At 46.4% G+C, this 20,144-nt stretch overlaps 2 protein-coding genes across 2 annotated transcripts in view; both read left to right on the top strand.

Moving 5' to 3' along the window:
- Window positions 1–16,186, top strand: part of dph6 (diphthamine biosynthesis 6) — a 65,693-nt gene extending 49,507 nt beyond the window's left edge. Inside the window, exons 13-15 of the mRNA XM_030357242.1 lie at window positions 1,786–2,031; window positions 8,174–8,570; window positions 13,946–16,186. Of these exons, the coding sequence (XP_030213102.1) occupies window positions 1,786–2,031; window positions 8,174–8,570; window positions 13,946–14,064 (762 nt within the window). The 3' untranslated portion in view covers window positions 14,065–16,186. The remainder of the gene's footprint in view (window positions 1–1,785; window positions 2,032–8,173; window positions 8,571–13,945) is intronic.
- Window positions 16,187–16,273: 87 nt separating this feature from the next.
- Window positions 16,274–20,050, top strand: LOC115544343 (zinc finger protein 770). The gene is made up of 2 exons (XM_030357241.1): window positions 16,274–16,429; window positions 16,741–20,050. The coding sequence occupies exon 2, from the start codon at window positions 16,789–16,791 to the stop codon at window positions 19,792–19,794; it is 3,006 nt and encodes a 1,001-aa protein (XP_030213101.1). The 5' UTR covers window positions 16,274–16,429; window positions 16,741–16,788; the 3' UTR covers window positions 19,795–20,050.
- Window positions 20,051–20,144: the final 94 nt, after the last annotated feature.

Here is a 20,144-nt window from a genome sequence, read left to right as displayed (position 1 = left end):
CTCAACCCTTGCAGTTGTTATGCTGGGTTGTAGCAGGGGAACTAGGGTCTTAAGCTCAAGATTTGTGACCTCTGGAAGCCCAGAGTCTGAAGGTGGTCCAAGCCCTGAACCCTGACCCAGTCGACCACCCTCACCACTCCGCTATCCTGTCCCGGCTTGGTGGTGCCAGCCTTGGTTCACATCAACAAAAAACGGTTCCCTGTACAGGGTGTTAAAAGTTCCCCCTTCCTCAACATGCTAAGCTTCAAGCGGCTGTCAGACACGGAGCGTGTTTGCCATGTTTAAAAGGGGTTTGATGTGTGTGTGTGTCGGGGGGGGGGGGGGGGGGGGGGGGTACATAAGAAGGTGCTAAATCTCCACTAATACCCCTGGTCAACTTTAGCCCTGGTAATCTGCACTGTGAAACGCGATACCCGTGAATGTGCCCCTGCTAATCAGCTAAGCGCGCTGTGTCGGACCGTGTATCCATCGATTTCAGAAGTGTGTGTGTGTGGGGGGGGGGGGGGGTCGGCTTGATCCTCTCTGGGGGTCTGAGCGTGGTGCTCACATAGGGCACCAATTATCATTGTGTCACTCGCAGCTGTTTGCATTAGGCCGGGGTGGATGATCGGCGTCCTTACGGCGTCCCCACGTCCTTACCAGGGGGTCCCTGTGGACCTCTGACCCTCCCCGGTGCCACCAGTCATTGCTGCTCTTCTTGCCCCTTGAATTAATCATAGATTATTCTCTCTGGGGTGCATTATTTAGTTGAGGAAGTCGAGGATCCAACCAGGAATATTTACCCAAGGATACGGGCTAATTATCACATGGCTAATTATCACGATGAATAACAGACACACATTGGCACGCTAAACAGGAAAAAAAAAGGGTTAGGTAGTATGCTCGTCTAATCAGCTTTATTGGTGATAGCAAACTGCCAAAATTGGAATGAAAGGGTGGAACTTGATAATTGATTCACGGCTGTTTAAGTACGTGCTGGTAATTAATGTTAATTTGATTATTACACCTTTTCTCGGATGCTTTTTATTCTGTTATTTTATCTTAGACATCTCTACTACTGCCGATATTTCTAATTACGTTTGTTTGATGTGATGTGAAGAATGATTTACTTAGTAATTAATCTCTTGAAATAAACCAAAATGAATATCCAATGAACAGTATTCATAGCACTTTGGATTTGTCATCCAAAAAATATTTGTGAACGCATAATGGGAATCTAGTATCTGCGTGAAATCTAGTGTGAAATGGAGTTTTGAAATACAATAAATGCATCGCCTTAATTACTTTCTTAATACTGTATGAAATCACTGCTATGCAGCTGCATCATTGCTTCAGGAGATGATACCTTCATAGAATAGCCTGTAATTGAGTTCTAAACAATGAAGTGATTTGGTGGAGATTACTTTGTGGCCTGTGCATTTCTTAATATGTGTAAGCAGAATTTCTTCAAGTCTGCCAGGAATATGTAGACCTGGTATAGGATAAGAAAGTCTAGAGCAAAGGGACTTTGACTCAAAGGCATAAGGTTCTGTGTTCTGGACCATTCTCTGCAGACCTGATACCATACCCCAGCTTTCTCTTCAATAAAGTCGGAATCTACTGTTGCGTACCAAAAAACACTTATCTGCTCAGGAATAAATGGTCAGCTAAACGACTAAACAAAGCAAATATAATATTCAAATTTATTTATAACGTGTATCATTATCCATAACCCTTGATATCCTTGTTTTAATCCGTATCATATTGTTGAGCTTGTTGTCCTGCCCATATGCTTCCCCCTACCAGGTGGGCGACTGTGTGTTCTGCGCGGGTCAGATCGCTCTGGTTCCCTGCACCATGGAGCTGGTGAAGGCAGGCCCCAGGGCCCAGGCCCGCATGGCCTTCAGCCACATGAGGAAGGTGCTGGAGGCCGTCACCAGCGGCCTCACCCTGGGACACGTCCTCCAAGCCCACTGCTACGTCACCAAGCACCGGGACGTCAAAACGGTGCGGGACGTCTGGGACGACCTGCTACGGACCGCAGACGAGGAGGTCAGACATTTTTGGATGTTTTTTTTAGAAATTCTACCTCGATACCTTGATACCATATTTACGGAATATGGAGTCGGGATGACTGTTGTATCCGGTCTTAACGCTCTCAGATCTCTAGTTATCTAAAAAATATCTAAAAAATATCTTACTGTTTCCTTTGATAAGCGGCGGAAGAGTTTTTGTCACGGTGTGGCCATGCTTCATTGTAGTCTTGATTAGGGTGTTACTCCGAAGGGAATATGTTCTGGGTGCGATCCCCAAAGTCTGCAGTTAAGCTCTAGGTAAAAACAAAAACAAAATACCTAACTCCTACTGGCTCCTTAAGGACAAGTCTAGTAGTAAATATTACAATGATATAAAATAATAAAACAAAAGACGGAACCGAAATGGAAGTAACATAAATTGAGCGTGCAAAAAACAATATGTCAGCTTAAAAAAATGAAATGAACTTGAACAGGGTATTCAAAATTGTAAAGATAAAAAAGGCCTTTCAGGATGATATGTGAGCACAGCGTAGTTGTTAAATAAAGCCAAAGTTCCCGTCTCGCTGGCCTCCTTCGAGACCCTGGCTGCTGGGAGGATATTTACCAGCGAGTGCACTCATGAAATGTTGATGATGTGGGAAAACGCTGGTGTCTTTGATAATGCGGCACTTGGCACAGAAGCAGATGTCTTCCTCAGAACCCCCCCCCCCCACCCCTACCCCCTCTTAATCCTTAGCCCCCACGCGCCATTTTGGAGCAGCTTATCCCCCATCCTCCTCCCCTCAACCTCCCCCTGTCCCCTGTCACCCCCCCTTCCAGAAGTCCCTTCCGTTGCTCCTCCTGCCCGGCTCTAACCCTCTGCTCCCCACGGCGTAGAGAGGAGCACTAGCCTCCCAGTCTGCCAGTCTGGCTCCTCCTTCAGTAATCTGTCCCCCAGCCGAGGGAAGAGGGGGCCTGGGGAGTGAGGGAGGGAGGGAGGGAGAGAGGGAGGGAGGTAGGGAGCGAGAGAGAGAGAGAGAGAGGGAGAGAGGGAGAGAGAGAGGGAGAGAGAGAGAGAGAGATAGAGAGAGAGTGAGTGGGTGCCCACCTCCTACATGTGGATCTGGCCTCTGTGTGGTGGAAGCTAGCTGGAGAGACTAGGGTAGGTTGGCAGTGGGTAGGTTGGCACCATTGCCCCTTTTAATGGATCTTGCCATGGATTTAAAATGATCCATTTAAAACAAAAGTAAATGATTACATTTGATAAAATGTTGTTTTAATCAGTGGAGGTAATTCAAAGTACTATCATTAATGAAATATGCATTGTTTTTTATATAAATGATTCATTTTCAAATATTAATTGTTAATCAAGCAATTCATTATATTGACTTATTGGCACATTAATAGGCATCCCCCGGTGGTACAGAAGCCGGCCTGTCATTGGATGCTGGTGGTGCTGTGTTTGAGCTTCAGATCACGGTGTAATGTACATAGCTCTGGCAGACACACCAGCCCCGTCCTAGAGGTGCTCACAGAGCTCAATAGTGTCCCTTTCCACGAGCCTCGTCAATTCAAATCAAAATATTTGTCCTCGGCCTCACCTGGGTTTTTCCCAAAGGAGGTGATAAACGGGCCTCTGCATTGAGCCCATTTCTTGATTGACAGTGCTGGGGATGGGGGCGTGTCGCCTTGGTGACCAAACAGGTGAGCCGGCCTCCCCCTGAGCACAGCCTAACCCAAGGGGATCACTCCCTCCCTGACCTGATCTCCCCCCCTATCCCCACAACACTGAGGCGAGAGGGAGGAAAGGCTGAAGGTGGGGGAGAGGAAGGGGGGTGAAAGCGGCTGTGGTGGTGGAGGTGTTGGTGGTGCTGGTGTTGGCAGTGGGGGCTTTCGGTTTCATTCCAAGCCGCCGAACGCTCTCGTTCCCTGGGGTAGGGATTACACAAAGCGCCGGTACTCATTTGAAGTAGAGTATACTGGGAATATTTAACTTGGGTCAAACGCCAGTAACACAGCTCCCACTGAGAGAGAGAGAGAGAGAGAGAGAGAGAGAGAGAGAGAGAGAGAGAGAGAGAGAGAGAGAGAGAGAGAGAGAGAGAGAGAGAGAGAGAGAGAGAGAGAGAGAGAGAGAGAGAGAGAGAGAGAGAGAGAGAGAGAGGGGGGGGGGGGGGGGGGGGGGGGGGAGTGGGGTTACCACAGATGGAGGCTCCAAACATAATAAGAACTGAATGGTGTGGATTTCTACTATTATTTGATCATTATAATCATTTCATGATGACAAAGTTACAGTTTTGTCCAAAATAATGATTGCAAAATAGTAAAATTATTACATTGTGTTATTTTAGCTTTTCTGTTTATACATTACATTTACCATCTGTTAAAAAAACGATCAAATAAATAACCGCAAAAATATGCCCCATAACACTACACAGCTAAAAAAAAACACAAAAACAAAGCATACTTGTTGGGATTAATGTTTCAGATGCTTTCAAATTTCACAGTTTGACAAAAGTGGCAGTGCTACAATTTTGTTTGCAGATCAAATTTCAAATGGAAATGTATATTCAATACGTCAACGTCACTCTGCATGACTTCACATGTGAAACAAACAGACTCTCCACCACTGTGAACACATCAGACAGGATGGGTTAATGCCACGGACAATGGGTGAAGCGTTCTCGCTCAATACTGGACCAATGTGAAACATTGATGTCCGCATTAGTCCCTTTGACCCAAAATGATCTCAAAACAGGCTCCAGATTGAAATGCCCCGAAGGTTTCATTTAAACTACACACTCACAGATGCACGCACACACTTTTTTTTTTATAGATTAGTGAAGTGCATATGTCTGAAGTTAACTAGAGCTCCGAAAAGTTATTTGACATGATCATATTGTTGATGTAGGTGTAAGTCAAAGCATGAAGGGTTAATTGGGAGCATAATAGATTTGCAGAGTTTAAAATTGTATTTACGGTGTTATTGAAATGTGTTGAGAGCATGTGTGTGTGTGTGTGTGTGTGTGTGTGTGTGTGTGTGTGTGTGTGTGTGTGTGTGTGTCTGTTTGTGAACAGGTATGTATTGTTGCACTACTGCTCCTGCAAGGGGGTAGAAACAGGAAAGGTGTTTATGCGATCAGTCGATAATTGTTAAATTGACTTGTTGTTTCCGTGGCGATGACGTTTCTTTGACATGTCAGCGACACATGCACATCTCCAGTTGATTGTTCTTGTTTTTCCTCAAGCTTTTGAAAGTTGGGCTATTTATTATTATTGGAAACATGCAAAACATATTTGCATGACAAAAAATATATAATTCTGTACTTACTTATTTTTTTACGGCTTTGATGGACACTTTTGACTCTTTCTTTTTTTGTTGGCAAGATTTATTTATGTATTTCACAAAATTGTTTTATCTGATCGTCTTTACAAACGTGGAAGCGATTAAGGCGGTTCCTCCCACCCCCGCGGCTCTTTTGCTCTCCTTATGCACTCAAAGCGTGAGTCCCCCACGGAGCCCCGCTTTCTCTAAATACATTTTTAACAAAATGGTTTGGACGAATGATGTGGCAGAGACTGATGGAGAGAGAGAGAGAGAGGGACACAGTGAGAGAGGGTTGTAGAGAGTAAGAGAGAGAGGGGGAGGGATAGAGAGACAGAGGGGGGTAGATATAGAGAGAGAGGGAGGCATCGACAGGCAGGGAGTGCAAATATTTGAGCGTGAGAGAGAACCAGAGAGAGAGAGTGTTTTTGTGGAGGTAGTAGTAAGAGGAGGGGCAGCCGGGGGGGGGGGGGGGGGCTGGGGGGGGACAGATCTACTGTAATGTGGACGGGCGGTGCAGTAGCGCGGAGGCACAGAGCCACATACTGAAGGCCCCCCCGCCGGGCAGGAAATGTAGGGGAACTGGCTAAACGGGCCGGCCCCATCAGCTCCCCGCTGCTCTCCGCCTTTACACCACTTCCTTATTACCGTGTTTACCGTTCGGCTTTCACGCCTCCCGGCCCACTGACCGGGACCCCGGCGCACGCCGCGGGCCCCCCCCGCCACAGTGAGGGTTAGCAGGAGAGGGCAGGGAGGGGGAGGAAACAGGGGAGAGAAGAAAACAAACACAAAGGAGCGGGGTCACACCCCCTCCACCCCCCCCCTCCTCTCCGCCGCTGTGCAGCAGTGTGCTGAGCACAGCAGACACCGGCGGCAGGTCTCTGGCTTTACCTGTCGGGCGTGCAGTGGCTGGGGGTGTGGGGGAGGGGGGGGGAAGAGAAAGAGGGAGAGGGAGAGAGACCACAGAGCAATTGCCGTGCATCAACACCTGCTTAATTTTATTGGATTCATCCATCGGTGTCAGGCCCTGTAGGGTTATGCTATCTCTCTATATCTCTCTCTCTCTCTCTCTCTCTCTCTCTCTCTCTCTCTCTCTCTCTCTCTCTCTCTCTCTCTCTCTCGCTCTTTCTCTCTCTCTCTCTCTCTCTCTCTCTCTCTCTCTTTCTCTCTCTCTCTCTCTCTCTCTCTCTCTCTCTCTCTCGCTCTTTCTCTCTCTCTCTTGCTCTCTCTCTCTCTCTCTTTCTCTCTCTCTCTTGCTCTCTCTCTCTCTCTCTTTCTCTCTCTCTCTCTGTCTCTCTCTCCCTCTCTCTTTATCTCTCTCTCTCTGTGAATCTCTCTCTCTCTCTCTGTGAATCTCTCAGGGCGTACACAAACCCAAAGCACATGTAGTTGTCTGACTAGAGCCACTCAGACAGGTGGGTTGGATCCGGCCTAGCAGTGGCTGGGACGGGTCGGCTCAGCCTGCTGGGAGCTCCTCGGATTCCTCCTCACAGTGGACGCATGGCTGCTCCTATAGTACCCCAGCACCCAAGGCCTGCAGGGTGGCCTTTAAGCATGGCTGAGCAAGGCTCCTTCTACACACCCACCCCGCCGCCGACTTACATGTTGTCACTTCTCTCTCTCCTCCGCTCCCTGGGCAATCACTATTGACAAGCACATGAGTCCCCCCCCCCCTCTGCCGCCTCCTCTCTCCCTCCAGGAGAACACTGGAGGGTGTTTGCCCCGGAGTGCTAATCTCGCACGTATCAAAGCCAGGGGGGCGTGTGCGCGCCCCACCTCAGTCCGTCAGGCAAAGCGCTCCATGCTGATAGCACTGTTGTTGTTCTGAGTGCTCCGCCGATGCCAACGCCGACCGGGTCACGCCGGGGTCGGGCTGTCGAAGTGCAACAAATACTAAAACCCTGCACCGTTCTGCGCCTCGTCTTGTCAATGATTTCTCTTCTTTTTTTTGTGTGTAAATTCCAAAATAAAAGCGCATGCACCCTGTTATTATTCTGCACTTACGAAGTGCGGTGTAAGTGGATGAAAATTGATCTGGCCAATTGAAAAGGGGGGTTAAGTGTTTTCGGCCTATCGACTCCAGCCGAAATGACAGTTGTATAAAACAACTAATTTCTCTCCCATTAGCCGATGAAGCCACCAGCAAGTATTATTAAAGGGCCACATTTTGAGCGCTGTTTTAGAACATTTCGTTACTGATAATGGCCCCAGAGGTCCGGAGGAAAAAAAAGAAAAAAAGATATGTCTGCACTCCGAGGCTGGATTGCTCCTAAATGTATCGTGAAATGGTGTGAATCTGCCATAACATGTCAAGAAAGATCGTCTGGGAGGTGAAGAGCCCTGAAAGAAGCTGTCATGTTTGTAGATGCCGTGGCTCAAAATGAAATCGTTTCGCGCATTTTGTTTACAGTTACCCGTATGCCGCATGCATTCTTCACGGCCCCCTTTCACTGCTATTATTGTACCGCGCAATCTTAGCCGCTAATTGATATCCTGTCAGTCGGTGAGAAGGGCCTGCTCTGTTGGATGATTCAAGAGAGCTTTTATACTATGTTATTTATAATAACGTTCTGCGTTGATGGCCCAGCAGGCGGGGTCCCCAAGGCTTTACATTTAATTGTAGAGCTCGCCACGCACTGTGTGCAGTTTGCCATCTAGTTAATTTAAAAACGCTCTCTTTCTCTCTCTCTCTGTTTCTGTCTTTATGTATCCCTCTCTCTGTCTGTATCTCTGTCTCTGTCTCTCTCTCTCTCTCTCTCTCTCTCTCTCTCTCTCTGTCTCTGTCTCTGTCTCTGTCTCTCTCTCTCTCTCTCTCTCTCTCTCTCTCTCTCTCTCTGTCTCTCGTCCATATCTACAGGATCTTCTGAGTGAGCAACATGGTGGCCGCTTATTGGTTGCCGTGGTTCCCGCCCTTCCCAGGGGAGCAGCCGTCGAGCTCCACGCCACCGCCGTCCGGGACAACCCCGCGGGGGACAGGACTTCCTGTCAGCTGACCTCCAAGGTGGCGTGCATGTCGATAGAGAGCCACGCGGTGGTGTCTGGCGATAAACAGAACGCCACCCTCTCCCTGTCAGTTTTCCCGACCGTGCCGGGCCCCGAGGCCGCCGGGCCCCAGGCTGCCGGGGCCCTACTGGAGGCTGTCGGGGCCACCCTCGGAGACGCCCTGAAGAAGATGACGGCCTATGGGCTCGTGGCGCTCTGTGCCAGGCTCTTCTACACACATGACCACCCTCTGGCCAATCAGGTTGCTGCAGGTATGTTGGTTAAAGTGATGTACGTGACAAACGGCAGCGAGGCTTTTAAGTGGGGCGGCAGGGGATCAGGAGGTAGGGCGGGTTGTTTGGTCACCAAAAAGTTGTGCTAGTTCAAACCCCGGCTCCTCCCAGCTGAGGGTTGAGGTGTCCCAGAGCAAGACGCCTAACCCTAAGTGCTCACGACGAGCTGGCTGTCGCCTGGCATCGTTTACACTGCCATCGGGTTGTGAATGTGTGTATGAATGGTCAGCTAAATGTTAAATGTAAATGTAATGTGAAGCTGCTTCAGAATCATTTTATTTAAAGAGCATCTAGGGGTGAGGTTATCTTGCACAAGGATGCCTTCATATACCGGATTAAACCAAGTATCTTTCAGCTTGCCACTATGCCCTACAAAGGCAAAGTGCAGTAACTACGTATTTTGTCAAAATTGAGTTCAGACTGAAAATGGGTTTTATAACACCTTCTTTGTCTTGAGACAAAAACTATTTTTCTTCCTATAAAGGTATTAATTGAGAGTATCACCACTATTGTACCTGAAACAGGTTTGGCCGGCCAGTATGAATACTTTGAAGGCATTTTTCTCAGTTTCAATGTTGGCGTAGTTACTGCACTTTGCCTTTGTAGGGCTGGCCTCCAACGGTATCGGGATGAAATATTGTGCAACTCGATGTAAATATAGTTGTTCTTTTGTTTTTGTTTGTGCAGCGGAAATATTATTCAAATAGTTTCTAAATCAATTGTGCGAATGTGTCCCCTGTGTGCAGGAGCAGCTGGCAGTGTATTTTGTCATCATTACAGATATATATATGTGTCATTGTCTTCCTCAATGCTAGTATTCTCCATCCTCCACCAAAAGGCAAACGAAGAGCGCCGTTTGTTTCAGACGCTCCCTCTAGGTAACGACGGGACAGCGAGAGAATCAATCAGGCCGACTGAGACGTCAAATCATCTCGCACAACAATTCATTAACATTTTTGAATCGGCGCCAAACCCTCCACCTCGCCGTCGTTACTTTAGCCTTGACATGCATCTTCTTTATGGGGGCACATCAAATTACAGTCAGCCGTGATGAAGAGGAATTAGCTGTTCAGTGTTCACACCGCTGCACCTATGTTCTACGCATCCGGCGTGAGCGTTCTTTGTTTCTTCTCGAGGGCCATAATTCACGGTTGTTTCAGACAGTCGCCAGGGTAATCTCAGGGGAGGGGGGGGGGGGGGGGGGACGACATCATTCCTAATATAATTATGCTAAGGATACATATACAACATACATACACACACGCACGCACAGGCGCAGGCAAACACGTACACAAAGACACACACACGCGCACGCAGACAAACACACTTTCAAGGCATACACATGTCCCTTGATTGACACCCATGTCCTTACAGCGTCTCTGGGCATGCAGGGTGTGCCCCCCCAACCACCGTACTCATAACCGTCGGTCGTTGACGCGTCACTCAAGTGGAATCCTCCGTTACCTCTCCCTGGATGCCCATCCGGGCCCTGGGGAGGGCCCACGCACCCACAGGCTGCATCTTCACGGGTCAAGGCCCCGGCTCGCCGGTCGAGCAACCCCCCCAAAAGTCAAAGGGGAGGGAAAAGCAACACCTCTGGCTCTAACCGTCACAGCTAACGTGGCTACCGCTACTGTCAGAGAGCAGACTGCGCGCGACACTGCGGCAAATGTGACTGCACACGCTCACACACACACCCAATTGTGCACACCCACCCCCCCTGTCATTCGATTATATGCGTTAGGATTCACAGCTGATAGACACGGCATATGCTTCGCATGAGACACTAAAACATCTTGTCTCAACGTATTATTTACGACGCACAGGTTTTGGGCCCAAAACCTCAACTTTGAACGGCGACAGCTGACAGTCTTGCAAGAACACTGTTTATAGCCACAGAATGTTACTTTTTCTTTTAAGGAAGTTTTGTTTCCCTAAGAGAAGATAAATGCTACTTTTCTCTTGAGGAAACAACACTCTTAAGTGTTGTTTATATAATGATCTTTCAAAATGTTGCTTGCAGACGTATCATTATACTGTTTTATATACATGTTTAACCAAGTGCATCCATCATGAATACGACTTTCCTAACGGTATGACCCCTCTAAGAACACACACACGTTGCTGGACTCTTGACCACAACACCCACACTCACAAACACACACAGACTTTTTATAGACACAGACCCCTTTACCATTACACACACAGAGACACAGACTCTTGACCAGAACACAAACACACACACACATACACACCTGGACCCTTCACCATAGCACGCACATATCTGGACTCTTGACAAGAACAAACACACATTCCCTGGATTCTTGACCAGAACTAACACACACACACACACACCTGGACTATTGACCAGAACACAGCTCGATGTAACACACACCTAGACTCTTGACCAGAACACACACACATTCCCTGGATTCTTGACCAGAGAACACACACATTTGGTTGTTTGGCCAAGTCGTTGGTTCTCCCTGACGCAAACGAAGTCTCTTCACGAAGCATCGTTGGCAAATTGCTCCATCGTGACCATCTTGACCAAAACACAGTGGCCCTGGCCTAATGCCCCGAGTCCTCCATGTCACCCAAAAATCCCCCATTCTGCACTTTGCACTGCGTCTTGCGGTAACAGCCCCTCGCTCCCATCCCTCCGCTTCTCAACAATAGCTTTACAGAATTCCTCCATTAATCAATTTGGAGGAGAAAAATCACTTTAGCATAAAAGGGATAAAATAAATGGTGTTTCTGGGGGGGGGGGGGGGTTTGGTAACACAGAACGATTTTAACTGCGTCCGTTCCCCACTGTTGTGTGTTCACCGTGAAGCAGAATAATGAGCGTGGATGGTTTAGTTCCATCCCAGTGCTAATGTGATTGCTTTTAGGATCTAGTGTAATGGCCTCTGTCGACCGGAGCCCCTCCTCTGTCTGAAGCCCAAACACGGGTTGCCAGGATGGGGGGGGGGCCGGGAGGAGGAGTGCCTGAGTGTGTGTGTGGGACGAGAAGCACCCCACCCACTTGTACCACTGCGGCGTGTGCTTTTTACCCCTTTGAACATGACAACCCCACCCTAATCGCGGAGCCACTCTGTAACTTTGCTATCGCACGTGTCACCTTCACCCTCTATTATGCACTACTAAGCATGTGTGTGTGTGTGTGTGTGTGTGTGTGTGTGTGTGTGTGTGTGTGTGTGTGTGTGTGTGTGTGTGTGTGTGTGTGTGTGTGTGTGTGAGCGTCAGCCATCAGACGGATCCACTTAAATAGAAGAGATCCCATTTATTTTCTCTCTGGTAGCCTGAAGATAAAAGGGGCATTACATGAAACGGGGCCTCTGTGTGCAAGGTGTCATAAAAGGTCATGTTTCTTCTTTCCACCACTACCGCCGTCACCTCTCCTGTGTTCTCTGTGGTCTGTCCAATTGCTCTGAACCGCATTTCCCAGGATGCACCACATGCATTGATAAAATAACACACATATAGGCTTAAACACACCCTCCCCCCCCCCCCATACTAAAAAGAGAGTGGGGGGGTGTTTAAAGCTGCTGTGCATATTAGCTAATTAGGCGTGTGTGTGTCTCTGTGTGTGTGTGTATGCATGCTGCGTCTCCTCTTAATCGGAGAGCATGCAGCATTAATAAGGGCTGTTAAACCGCCCATGTGACCTGTCCTCATTTATCTCTGTATTAGTTGCCATAGCTAATGAAACGTGGCTCATCAAGTCAACTGTGACCTGTCCACAGTTGCCACAAAGGGAGATGATCATTTAGAAAGTGATGTATTTCAGTGGAGAAAGGGTTTGAAATAGCACATTGGCAGCGCTTCACAGGCCGCAGGGTAGTCAGGGTAGCGTTAGGGTGTTTGACTCCCAGACTAACAGTCCTGGTTTCAAACTTTGATGTCTGCAGTCTACCTACGGACATCCTAGAGCTTATCCCCTACCTGCTCATTAATGACAAAAAGTCACAAAAAAGCAACTAAAGTACTGAATAGCAAAGATATGTTTGACCTCCAAATGTGGGTTTCAATGACATTTGCAGTCAGGCAATCAACGTTTAACAAGGAAAAGACCCCAAACCCTAACCGTTACCCTAACCCGCCAGACACCGGAGGTACTTCTCTGCCGCAGCCATGTTTGTTGTCCCCAAGTCTCTTGTTCAAACCCTCCCAAGTTGTTAGACTGGGTGGAGCAAGTTAGGACGGCTGAGCGTATGGCACACAACACTTGTGACCAATTAGAAGAAAAGAGAGAGGAGGAGCCTCCCGGCGGGCTCCTACTAAATGGACAGGCTGTCATCAGGACCGGCACTCACAGACGCTCCATGAATTCTCCCATGTCCACTGTCTGTCTGTCTGCCACACACACACACACACACACACACACACACACACACACACACACACACACACACACACACACACACACACACACACACACACACACACACACACACACACACACAAACACATGTTCAGACTGAGACACACGCACACATGGTCAGACTGAAACACACGCACACACCCAAACCCACATACACATTCAGACTGAAACACACACACACAAACACGCAGATGCACACACACACTGGTACTGAGTGAAACGCACGCGCGCGCACACACACACACACACACACACACACACACACACACACACACACACACACACACACACACACACACGGGTTTGTGTGTGTTTGCTCCATGATGGATCTGCATGCTTTGTGTGAGGCCTTGCAGTAGCTCACAAGTGACCAGTCCTAGTTGACCATATGCCTACTCTGTGGGGAGTGAGGCAGCAGGGGGTAGTTCTGGATCCTGTCTGTCAAGCGTCGGAGAATGGGAATAATTTGTAAACACATCTAGTGTCTGATGGCAGATGAGCTTAAATCTCGGTGAATAGGGTGTTTCACTTTCCTTTGCTTCATATTTCTTTCGACCAATCATGTGGCTAGAAGCGGGCATTTGTAAGCTCATACTTGGCAAACCCAAACTCGGCCAGCAGTAATAAACTGTATAAAGTGTTTGTTAAGGTTTCAATATGAACCTCATGTAGACTTGCCACTGTAGAAATGCACTTATTCAAATCCCCTTGTGGATGCATCAACCACTTTTGCATTTCAGGTTGATTATTGCCGTAACAAAACAGGAAACTTGAAAGTTGTTACTCTTTCCATTAAAGTTTTTGGTTTCCGGCCCAGACTCTGTGCCTCCCCACAAAGTTCTGTTATAAGACAGAACTAAGACTTAAACTTTTATGAGGTTATCATCGGCTCCTGCCTATATCCTAACTCTTTTTCTTTCTGCTCTCAATCCTTCTAATGTCTCCTTCAAATGTCTCCTTCTACCAGGTCTCGGTGACTGTTTAAGAACCTCTCTCGACCAGTCCAGTCCAGCGCTTGCCTTGGTTCCAGTTCTGGACTTGTCCGACTCCAGGATCCTCCATCTGTCCTGCTGGCTTAGTGCGTAGCCGGAGAGGCCCTCTTCAGCCAGGCCACGGATCTTTACTGCTCAACCAAATAATCTGATTTCCTTGATGCCTTCTAACCAAACACACGCAAATGTGGAGGAAACGCTCAAGAAGCTCCATGATATGGATTATTAATCATTTTGCTGGACGGTTGGCATGCACATATGTGTACATGCCCCAGTGGTACTTATGATGTGTGTGTATCAGTATGTGTTCACTGCAGTGCCTGTCTGGGCAGCTATGGCAGGAATTCAACCGCTGCTCCAGCAGAGGTCCCTAATGCTGCAGCTGTTACTGCCGGGGGAGCAACAGCTCCGGGGGGGGGGGGGGGGGGGGGGTAGCTTATAGGATCTAAAACAAAGAGAGATACCTGCATTGTCCCAAAAAGACTGCATTAAAATGTCTATTCCTGAACACCCCTGCTGTGTCTGTTACACTCTTTTAACTCACCGCCTCTGCCCCCCCCTCTCCCCCTCCTCTCAACCCTTCCGCCCTCATAAAGGCCCGACACCATCTGGTCACCGAGAGGTAAATCTATAGGTTTACTCGTTGACTGATGGTGGTTGGGTGCATGGAGGAGGGGGGGGGGGATATGTTGACTGTCCCTCCCTGTCGTGCTCCACAGGACCTGGGTGTGTCATTATCGCGTAATAGGCAATCAACACGGAGCACCTGAAAAGATTAATCGTCTTTATGCTCGCCATCGATTCTCGGGGGCTAGGTCGGTTAATGGTAGAGGGTGGCCACCACATACAGCTGCAGGGAAAGGGTGTGTGTGTGTGTGTGCGTCCGTGTGTGTGTATGGTTGCGTGAGACTGATAGGGGGGTGTGTTTGTATTGACATGGCGTGAGGGAGAAAACAACACTATTAGCCATTGCTCCTGGAGTATTTCTCCTTTCAAAGATCATGAATGGTATTGACGAGGTGAATTGGCGTGCATCTTCTCCACCCAGCCACGCCCCGTTATTCTGGTCATTGTGCTTCTGAAAGCAGCAACAGAGTGCTCTATTGATCTGTACCCGACTTGATGTGTTTACATTGTTGCTATCAAAAAAGGTTACAATAGATGGAGGCTCGCAAGCCAGAGCAAAGGGATTTTTATCCAGGGTTGAAAAGAGTAGCAATGTGCTGTTTATGTATCGAACTAGTTCAACCTTAAATGTATGTGGCATGTACTAATGTTTGTACATTTGGCTTTGAAGGACCTGAATGTTGGAAATTGCCCTTATGACCTGCTGGCTTTGGTCCATTTTTTTTTTTTTGGAATAGTTATTTATATGCCGCCTTTAATATAACAGTGCTACACATAATATCTGAGATGTGGCAGCCAGGAACAAAAACATAAAATATGTCGGTTTTGTTAACACATTGACTACTCAGAGACGAGGAGTTGCCTTTTCAGTTTTTTTCCTAAATGAATGAAGACAGGGTGACATTTAGCTCTTGTTTTGTGTTTGTACAAGGTACAGTTTATTCCATGTTGACCTGAAACCGCTGTATGCACAGCGTTAGCGGTCGTGGCTAACATTGTCCCTTTGTGCATGCAGTCCCTGTCACCTCCCCGCGGCCCTTGTCATTGTGGCCTGGCACATGGACCTCAACTGAGTGTGTCCTCCTCTGGGGCAACCCAGGCTGATGTCTGTGACTCCCTGTCCCTCTGGCAGTAGACTCATGGGGGAAGCCATACAGTCACTTTGTGCAGAGGTCTCCCAGGTCCATACTCTTTTTGACATTGCTATGTATTGTGTGCGGGTTTGTGTACTACTGTGTAGTTTTATGAAAGCCTGTAGTAATTTGTCTCCCTCTCCTCGCTATTGTGTGGTGTTTGTTGCCCCCCTGTGGTCAATTTCATTTCTACAATTTAGTTTCCGTCTGATCCTTCTCGAGTTGTCCTTCTTTTGTTGCATATATACGAAAGTATAGTTTAAAAATGTTTTTACGATTCTTTAAATATGTATCTTAGATATGTTTTATGTATTTGGTGGTATTATCAATCATCTTGATATGAACCGAAAGGAGAAGCCTACAATCTCTTACATTATTATTGTGCTGTAGTAAACATCTCAAAATACAAACGTTTTTCTTTCAAACGAATGGATTTATTAAAATCAATTTATTTTATCTTTCTTCGTTGTGGTAAGATATGTTGCTCAATGTGGAACTAAACTAACCTGGGTACTGAATATATTGTTTCCGACCGTGTTGTTCTAGAGGCGTACGTGAGAGATGTTGTACTTCGCGTCAAGCTATCGCAAAGCTACAGCGACAATAATGAAAACGACAGTGGCATGATTATGTTATAACAAACAGCGAAACTCGATGATCATTTAAAATGCATGCTGTCATTCATAAAAGACAGTAAAGGTATGGTTGTTTCATATTCAAATGAAGTCCTGACTAGAATAAGGTGTAGGCGACCTATTAGATGCTATGTTAAGATGCGTTAGCTTACTAGTTGTTTGTTTGAATTGCCACTTTGAACACCAAACAACGATTATATTGCTATTAGGAAATGTATTTGCCTATGTATAATGGTGGTTATTTATTTGTACACGAACTCTTACGTTGGATGTAAATCAAGTACGCATTCCATTTATCCAGTGCAGTTACATTGAGTTATTTGGGTAGTAGTATTGTCATGTATTAAAAATATCTATTTTACTTTCCTTATCCAGGTCTGATGAGATTATCACAAACAAGAGGAAAAAACAAGAATAACAGACATGCATCGGTGCCCGGTTTGTCTGAAATATTTCCCTTCTCCTTCTAAACTCCAGAGACATAGTTTCATCCACACTGGCCTGAAACCTTACTGTTGCACGGACTGTGAGAAATCATTCAATCAGCCTGTCCATTTAAAAAGACATTTGCAGAAGTGGCATCAACATCCTTCTACAGAAACCTTGAAGGACAACATATTTGCTAAGGACATACCTTTTCTACCATCAAACCACATTGACCAAATAAGCCTAGATGGTGGTACTGAAAAAGTATTGTCATCTGCTCAATCTGTTGTATCACCCCAGATCAAACAAAAAAGTGATACTCTACCAACGGAGGTGTGTATTTCGACTTCAGATAGTGAAGGTGAAACAGAATCCCCCCAACAAGTCAACGACAACTTAACACATTGGAACCATATTGCAATTGACGGATCATCACACTCGCAAGCTCAATATGAAGTTAATTTTGCTTCAGATGAGGATTTATTCTATGTCCAACAGGAGAAGGCCTGCAAAGTGTGCTTCAGAACATTTAGTTCAGCACATCAACTTCAGATTCATTTGGCAGTTCATAACAAACATAAACATTTGGATGATGGATGCAAAGCAACTAAAAGCCACCAATGTCCCACCTGCCTTAAAGGATTTTGTGCACCTTCCAAGCTACAGCGCCATTTTTTGATTCATACTGGCCTGAAACCTTTTTCCTGCATGCAGTGTGGGAAAACATTTCGGCAAGAAACTCACTTGAAATCCCATCTTTATGCAGCGCATAGAACAGCGTCACCACTGAAAGAACCGGAGGTCGATCTAGGAAGGGCGATAGACAACGATAGGGGTGCACTGTTTTGTCATGAACTTCCAGCTTCTCAGTCCCAGTCCTCTCTACACTCCTCCCGTCCCCAGGAGGTAAATCGGTCGGTGGAACTTGAGTTACAGTGTAAAATAAGCTTAAGTTCGCCCAAAGACCAGGACAACTCAAAACAAGGAAAATGTGGAATAATTGCTACTCCTGCACCAAGTGTGAACGATGGTGGGAAAAACCACCAAAATATTGACTCAGACATGCAGAGTGAATCAGTTGGATGTGAACAGGTTCAAATCAATAATGGCCGTAAAGTTGTAAAGCCTTTTCACTGTACTTTCTGCAATAGATCCTTTCGCCTGGAGCTGAATCTACTACGACATTGGTACACGCAGCACAGGAAACAAAACAGATTCCAGAGCTGCGATTTAGTGTATGGAAACACAAACAGCACTGCATTACTATCAGCGGACCCAATAACCCTTAATTCTGAAGAAGTGACATCACGAGAACACTGCATCACAGATGGTTGTGATCCTGACGTTGTTGTTAAAGATGAGACATGGAGTGAGGATATTAAGGATTTCTTCCCAACTGATAATGCCACAGCACCAGACCAGCACAGTCAAACACTGCAAGCCCCAAGCCACAGTCCGGGAATAATGAGTGGAAAAATGATACACCAGTGTAATTTATGCTCCAAAACATTTCCAGCCTCATCAAAACTTCAGAGGCACATGATGTCTCATACGGACCAAAGACCCTTCCGGTGTCAAATGTGTGACAAGAGTTTCCGTCAGAAAACACACTTACGAGTCCACTCTCGTACGCACCTGTGGTCCAAATATCACAGACAACGGTCTTTTTATATTAGTAGGCCGCCGTCGCGCACGGCTGGATACAGCACAAAGCCTGCAGTCGATGTCCTGTTCCCAAAAACATGTGTACAAATTGATGCTTTTGACAAGAAATCTATGACACATGCATTTCCCAAAGTAAACCGTATTCAGACTCTGGCTTTACCAAATGTGGAAAATTCCAGTAGAGATCTTATGCCAAGTACATCCTATATGAATTCAACAGTCAACGCAACTGTAACTTCTAAAGGACTTCTGAAAAAGGCACATACTTATAAATGTGCACGCATAAGAAATGGCTCCCAGCACAGATGTCTACTTTGTTTAAAATGTTTTCCCTCGCCCTCCAAACTTAGAAGGCACGAGATGGTACACACTGGCTTGAAACCATTCCAGTGTCTAGTGTGTGGTAAAAGATTTCGCCAGTCTCCACATCTGAAAGTCCATGAGAGAACTCATTCTGAGGAAAGGGTGGCCATGCCTGTTCCACAACCCGATGGAAACGGTCAAGAGCCTTCTAGTGGAGATTACAATCATGAAGATTACACTACAAGCAGTCATGTGCAGTTTAAAAAGAAAATCAAGGGATTCATGCCCAAACAGGGCACCTATTCTGAGTTTATTGAAACTCCTGAAGAGGAAATGAGAAAGGGTCAACCCCTTTATGACAGTGGCACTGACTTTTTATCCAATGGTCTGACTCCATCGTTTAAAATAACAGACACAAACTGGCAGCCAAAGTCGGAAGTAGACAGACTTGAAGAAGACGTGGATTTGGAGGGTGTGCAGAAGGAAACCTGTAATGACCTTGTCAACACATTTCCCTTTGAACTTGCCCCTGGCATTCAAAAACTGGTTCAAAACGAGGGAGCGATTCGCCCATCTTCACTGCAGCCAGAGATGGGGGCGAACACACAACCTTTTAGTACAGAGAAACTCTTTCAATCCAGCAGTTTTGCTAATTCTGATGATCATGTAGATGCACACATTGTGGGAACCGAAGGTTTGATGGCTGAGAAACAACCCTGGGAGGAAGCAGAAATCACAAACAATTACTGGTGCGCCCCTGTGAACACTTTGGAATGTAAAAAATGTGCAATAACTTTTGAAACGCAGCAGGATTTTCAGTGCCATGCATGTGACAGAAACGGCCAATCAGAAACCAATCAGCTGGCCCGAAAATATCGCTGTGATGTTTGCTTGAAGGGTTTTGCCTCTCCCTCTAAACTTGAGAGACATTATATTATTCACACTGGTCAGAGGCCGTTCCGTTGTGAGATTTGTAGTAAAACTTTCACACAATCATCACACCTTAGAACACACCAAAAATCTCATCAATTATGAATATAGGCCTGATATTATGGTTGATGCATTTTGGCTGTGGTACAGACATGGTTTGGAGCAACGTTTGTGATGTACATGTAATAGTATGTGTTTTAATGATTGCTGGTTATCTTTACAAATTGTACAGGTTCTTTTTCTGGTCCTCTATACATGATGGTTTTATGCATTGTTTTTATGTATTGTTTTTATTGATTCAATGATTTTAAGGAGTGTTTTTTCCATTTGAGTATGAATAAAATGTCCTCAATCAAATCTATTAGGTTTCCTTATGAATTCTCTCTTTTTATTTACTTAAGGGGAGTTATATATTTCCAAATAACTCACTCCAGTATTGCAAGGTGGGTGTTGGG

The sequence above is a fragment of the Gadus morhua genome, chromosome 5 (assembly GCF_902167405.1).
Source record: "Gadus morhua chromosome 5, gadMor3.0, whole genome shotgun sequence".
Lineage (NCBI taxonomy): Eukaryota > Metazoa > Chordata > Actinopteri > Gadiformes > Gadidae > Gadus > Gadus morhua.
Note: the sequence above shows the minus strand (reverse complement) of the source record. Positions and strands in the feature narration are given on the sequence as shown.